At 38.4% G+C, this 6,334-nt stretch overlaps 1 protein-coding gene across 1 annotated transcript in view; it reads right to left on the bottom strand.

Annotated features, from left to right (window-relative positions):
* Window positions 1-6,334, bottom strand: part of APAF1 (apoptotic peptidase activating factor 1) — a 109,599-nt gene that overhangs the window by 53,131 nt on the left and 50,134 nt on the right. The window contains 3 exon segments of the mRNA XM_042781830.1: window positions 953-970; window positions 1,466-1,655; window positions 3,244-3,370. Coding sequence (XP_042637764.1) covers window positions 953-970; window positions 1,466-1,655; window positions 3,244-3,370 — 335 coding nt within the window.

The raw sequence follows: 6,334 nt of genomic DNA, 5'->3' as shown, positions 1-6,334 counted from the left end.
GGACTATAAGCACTTTAAATTTGCATAGTACCACCCAGTCATCTGGTGGGAGTCACAAAGACCATGGCTATAAGAGCCATGTTAAGTAACTCACTGCACCACAATGATACCCTTGTGGGGGTGGGATCATAGAAATAGGGTGTACGAAACCTTAATGTGGGGACTGGTCAGTTTTGCCATCTGCTAGGCTTAAAATGAGCCATCTCAGAGGCAGAAGGGGGTATCTCACTATAGTCAAGAAAGAAGAGCCAAAAGTGGAGTGTATCCTCTGGACCTGAGATCCCTACACTGAACCTCTTCAATCCAGAAGACAGAGAGCTGTAACACCACAGACAGCAAGAGACAGTGAGAAGCAGCAGAACCAGTGGCAGAGAAATAGCAAGAGAGGCAGCAGAACCAAGAGACCAGCACAAGACAGAGCAGTGGGTTTCCCGACCCACAGTGAGAAAGCTGAGTGCCCTTGGTTAGGAGGTTTGCTGGTAGAGTGAGGTACCTCTCTGGGCACCTATCAGCAGAGCCAAAAGAACTGTGTAACACTTGCCCAAGTAGGACAGAAGTCAAGGGTCCACCAGCAAAGAAGCTGTGGTCAAAGAGAGGTGTGCCTGTGGCACAGCTAAGAAGATGTCCTGACTGAAACTGTATCCTGTGCTGTTTCTGACCCTGAATTGTAACCTGTTACTTTGCTAGTTCTGTGTGACCACCGCAACAAATTATCAAACCCAGCAGAGAAGTAAAGAGTGATGTGGGAAGGACAAATTGGTAAAAAGGTCAAATTGGTAAAAAGGTTGGAGGGTGGCAGTATGTCTGGCCTCCGCCTCATGGTAATCAGCCTTGGGCTACTGATCTTGATCCTTCTCCCCACTTGTAAAGTTAGAGGAGGTCAGACCCCGCCCCACACCCTTTTTGCACAATGATAAAATATCCCTCAAGTCTTCTGTTTCTCTTAAATGACATACTAGTAATAAATGGCCTGTCTGAAAGCCAAATTTAGAGAAGAAACAAGAAAAATTAACAAAGATACGAATTCCTATTAATTTTTTTCCTCTGTTTATTTTTTAGCCAGTAACCTAATTGTTAGTTTGTTTATCTACCCAACTCTACACTGAATATTAGCCAATTCATGAAGGTAAATAAATCTGGGTTGTATTTCACAAATCAAATATTTTACAATAGAATCTGCTCTCTGAAAATAATTGTGTATAACGACACTTTTGAGATCACAAAGCACTTGAAGATTTAAACCGATATTTTAACACAGAGATGCCTCTGTAAATGGCAGATTAATTCATAAATTTGTAATTGTTCCTCCCTGCTACCTGGTACAGTGTGAAAAATCTACTAGTTTTCAGTAGTGTTTCAGAATAAAGAATTTACAGACCATGTTAATTTATCATAGATAAAACTGATTTGCTTCAAGTTAGCAGGTCAACAGGCAAGAATCCTTTAACCTCTCTTAACCTAGTACCTCTGTTATGGAAAAAAGAAAATGAATGGTGTGATTACAGCCCAAGAAGAATATACTTTCTTACCTTCACTTTTTTATCTACGGAGCAGGTGGCTATGAATCTGTCATCTGTGGAGAATGCACAGCACAGCACTTCATCTTCATGGGCCTTGATTTCTACAAGTTTCTCTCCAGTTTCAGCTTTGAACACCTGAACAGCAACAACAGAACCTATAAGTCACTTAACCAATAAAAATCTTTCTTTAAAACATCTTAATCAGTTATTTTGTTATTTTACAAAAAAGAAATGAACCTTGCTAAAAATACTCCAAAAATCAGAATTTCTGCTATAATCTGTAAGTCTTAACATAAATAAATAGCTATCCAATAAACAGCATCACAATAAATGGAGAAAAGATAGAAGTTGTCAAAGATTTTATTTTACTGGGATCCACAATCAATATAGCAGTCAAGAAATCAGACGTCACATGGCACTGGGCAAATTGGCTGCAAAAGACCTCTTTTAAAGTGCTGAAGGGCAAAGATGTCTCTTTGAAGACTAAGTTGCGCCTAACCCAAGCTTTAGTATTTTGAATCACCTCATATGCATGTGAAAGCTGGAAAATGAAGGAGGACTGATGAAGAAGAGTTGACACCTTTGAATTGTAGTGTTGGCCAAGAATACTGAAAAGACCATAGATTACCAAAAGGACAAACAAATCTGTCCTGGAAGAAGTGCAGCCAGAATGCTCCTTGGAAGCGAGAATACCCAGACTTCATCTCACCTACTTTGGTCATGTTGTCAGAATGTCCATTCCTTGGAGAAGGATATTATACTTGGTAAAGTAAAGGGTCAGCAAAACAGGGTAAGACTTCAACAAGATGGACTGACAAAATGGTTAAAACGATGGGCTCAAGTACCAGGATTATGAGGATGGCGCATGACTGGGCAGTGTTTAGTTATGATGTACACATAAGGTCTCTATGAGTTGGAGACAACTTGACAGCACGTAACACCACCACCAGCCAGTGTTAAATGTTTGTAAATATCAATAAAGAGAAGTGGCAGAGTATAGCTTCAACTTCAGTTTTTGAAAATATTTTGGCAAATTCTTAACTAAACAGAAAACATTTCATTGAATATCCTTGCTTTCTGGGATTGAGAAGCCAAAATTAATAAACTGTAAGATGTACACATACAGAAATAAGGTATGCAGTCATAATCCTGCAAAGACTAAGACTATCTTAAATATAAAAATTTTAACTTATATGATCCTGTTTCCTTACAAATCCAAAGGCAGAGCCCACTTGTAAAGGAAATTACTCATTCATATTTTCTGAAAACAAATGAAATTTAAAGGAAATTCCTTAAAAGACCTTAGGAAATAATCTAGCCAAATTCCCATGTAGTCAGTAATCGCTGTCTCAGTTTTTTACATAAATAGGTATTTTATTTATTCTCTGCTTTTTCATCAGAGCCCTGCCCAATGTGCTATGAAGGCCTATGTCCTTTAATAACCAGCATTTCCTCATTAGCCTTTACTGGCACGTGGATGACAGATAACTGAATGGAAGGGTAAAAAGCACTATTCTATCATCTGGTAAGTTTAGAGTTATGAAAATGCATACTATTATCTTAAAAATCCCTAGAGAAAGGTTTCATAAAATGATCAAGAGATCTGTATTTCTCTGCTATTTCAAACATGTACAATTTCTTGAATTTAGGATTTCAACATATCCTAATCTGTGAAGTATGAGGTACATACCTCTCTGTTTTTCTCAAGAGATATGTTTTTTACCTGTAAAGTTTTATCAGCTCCACAAGACGCTATTCTCTGACCATCCTCAGAAAAGCAGGCATGGTAAACAGCATCTGTATGAGGGCGGACAACTAAGCGGGAGAGGTTCTTGATGTTTTTTTTGTTTCTGAACACAAGAAAAAAAGAACAGAAACCCAATAAATGAGAGTCAAAGTAAGTATTTTCTTTCAGTAATAAACTACCTTTTAATGTACTTACCAAAAAACCAAAACCTAATGCACTGTCATCGAGTCGGATCCGATTCATAGAGACCTCTCCTTGGGTTTCCAAGGTGGTATCACTACGGAAGTAGATTGCCCAACTTTCCTTCCAAGGAGTGGCTGGTGGATTTGAACCACCAGCCTCCTGGTTATCAGTCAAATGCCTTAGGCACTACACTACCAGAATTCCTACTTTAATGTACTTATTTTCCCAAAAATACAAAACTCTCCCAATTAAATGACCAACATGCAAATGACAGCACAGAGCACCTGAAGAAAAAGCATAATGTAACAAGTGATATTTTAACAGAAATGTTACCCTATGTCAAGCAACCTGTCATCTGTTATAAATGTCACTGAGTTGAAAGAAATTCAGTTAATTCAGTACATGTCACTTTCTATTTTCCCTTGATATATTAATAATGTTAACATGTTCACAGAAAACATGACATAAGGATGCTGTTGTTGTTATCACGTGCTATCGTGTTTTTTCCAACTCATAGTGCTCTTACATGACTGGGTAGCACTGCCCTATCGGATTTTCCTGGCTGTAATCTTTACAAGAGCAGATCACCAGGTCTTTATCCCAAGGAGCCACTGGGTAGGTTTTAACCACCAACTTTTAGGTTAGTAGCAAATGTTTAACCACCACACCACCAGAGTTACCATATAAAGATACCTGTTGAAAAATCACCACCTCTTTTAAAGGTAAAGATGCCGTAAACAAAATGAAATTCATTTCCTAATTAAAGTATGACACCACATCCACCATCATTATGATGATTCACTTTAAAACAGCTCTAAGTACAATTATTCAGATGGAGAAAAAAAAGATTAATCAATGTAATTTTCTTTATATCTAAATCTGCTGAGTACCAACTATTCCACTAGTGTTAATATTATATTATTTCTTATGGGCAAAGAGGATAAAGGAATTTAATGTGCACTTAAAACAGGAAAAAGTTTTTAGTGTCAAAAATTACATACATGCACCCTAGTCAAGACTTATGTCTTTGAGGTGACTTCCGGTAAGATGGAGGAATAGGCAGACAAGTGACACAGATACTCTTCAACGAAGAAAAGAAAAACCAGTTGACAGAGATACAGAAAATAATCCTGGAGCCCTGAGCTTTGAAAGGAACTATACAGAAGTGGATTAGGCACCAACTAGTAGAAAAACCTGAAGGAAAACAATGAGTACAAAGATGGTCGGAGCTGCAGACTGTCAGCTACTCTGACGGGACCAACAGCCTGAATATTTCCAAGTGGTGTTGGGACCTGAGAATTGACCTAAAGATCTGCCCTGGTCACCAAGGGCTGCAGGGACGACTATGCTGGTGGCCTATGACTAGGAAAGGCAACAGTAAGGAGGGAGACAACCAGAGATGTTGACTTTCTGCTGTCCAGAGGGCACAATTTTGATTGTTTACACACGGCAGCCATTTTGGATATTTAAAGTGACTGAGGGCACAGCCATTTTGAATGTTTATAAGTGGCAACAATTTTGGATATTTAAAGTGACCAACTCAGAAGGAAGATGGGGCAATCTACTTCCATAGTGATATTGCCTCAGAAACCCAAGGAGGGGTCCCTATGAGTCAGGTCCGACTTGATGGCACATAACAACAACAACAACAAAGTGCCCAAGGGCACAGCTATTTTGAATGTTTACAAGTGACAGCCATTTTGGACATTTAAAGTGACCGGGGGTGCAGTCATTTTGAATCTTTATAAGTGGCAACCATTTTGAATTTTAAAGTAATAGCATTCTCATTCGGATTCCAGGGACCTAAGAATAGGCTCTGTTTGCCAAGGTCGGCAGGGACATATGAGAGGCTGACAACAGGAAAGGAGACAGGTGGTGAGTGTATAAGTGCTGTCAATTAGCGAATAGAGGAGCGTAGTACTCTGCGTAGATAACATACAAAGAAAACAAAAATTGTGGGCAAATGACTCCAACATATAGTCACCAATTAAATATAAACACAAAAATGTCACAATGCCTCGGAGACAACAGAGCATCACAGTCCACATAAAGAGGCAAGATAAAGCAGGAGAAACAAGGGACCAGGATATGGACCCAAAACACATCCCTGAGGAAGACGTACCATTGGAACTCCCTGATAAGGAATTCAAAAGAATTATATTTAGGTATCTTCAACAAATTGAGAGACAGATCAAGGAAAACAGAGAAAACCCTAGAACAATTTCGAAAGACAATACAAGAACAAAATGACAAAATAAAGGAAAAATTAGAAATGATGCAAAATCTACACACAGAAATCCAGAAGATTAATACTAAATTTTCAGAAATAGATAACACATTGAATGGGCAAAGGAGGAGAAGGGAATCAATGGAAGACAGAATTAGTAGACTGAAGGCAAATATCTAATACTTCTTTGGAAAGTGATCAATCAGAAAAAAGATCAAAACAAAATGAAGAAAGCCTAAGGTTCATGTGGGATATCATCAAAAGGAATAACCCACATGTAATCGGAATTCCAGAACAGGAAGACACAAATAAAACCACAGAGAAAATTGTCAGAGATTTGTTGGAAGAGAATTTTCCTGGTATGATGAAAGATGAGGATATATCCTTTCAGGAAGTCCAACGAACCCCAAACAAGATAAGACTCCAAAAGAAAATCACCCAGACATAACATCATCAAACTCACCAAAACCAAAGACAAAGAAAGAATCATGAGAGCAGCATAGGAAAAACAGAAAGTTACCTACAAGGGGCAACCAATAAGACTAAGCTCAGATTTAGAAACTATGTAGGTGAGAAGACAATGGAATCGTATATATAAAACACTGAGGGAGAAAAATTTCCAACCAAGAATTATGTAACCAGCAAAACTGTTCCTCA

The sequence above is a fragment of the Orycteropus afer genome, unplaced genomic scaffold (genome assembly GCF_000298275.1).
Source record: "Orycteropus afer afer isolate SDZICR_OR568_19922 unplaced genomic scaffold, OryAfe1.0 scaffold00177, whole genome shotgun sequence".
Taxonomy (NCBI): domain Eukaryota; kingdom Metazoa; phylum Chordata; class Mammalia; order Tubulidentata; family Orycteropodidae; genus Orycteropus; species Orycteropus afer.
This window is presented reverse-complemented; position numbering and strand designations above follow the sequence as displayed.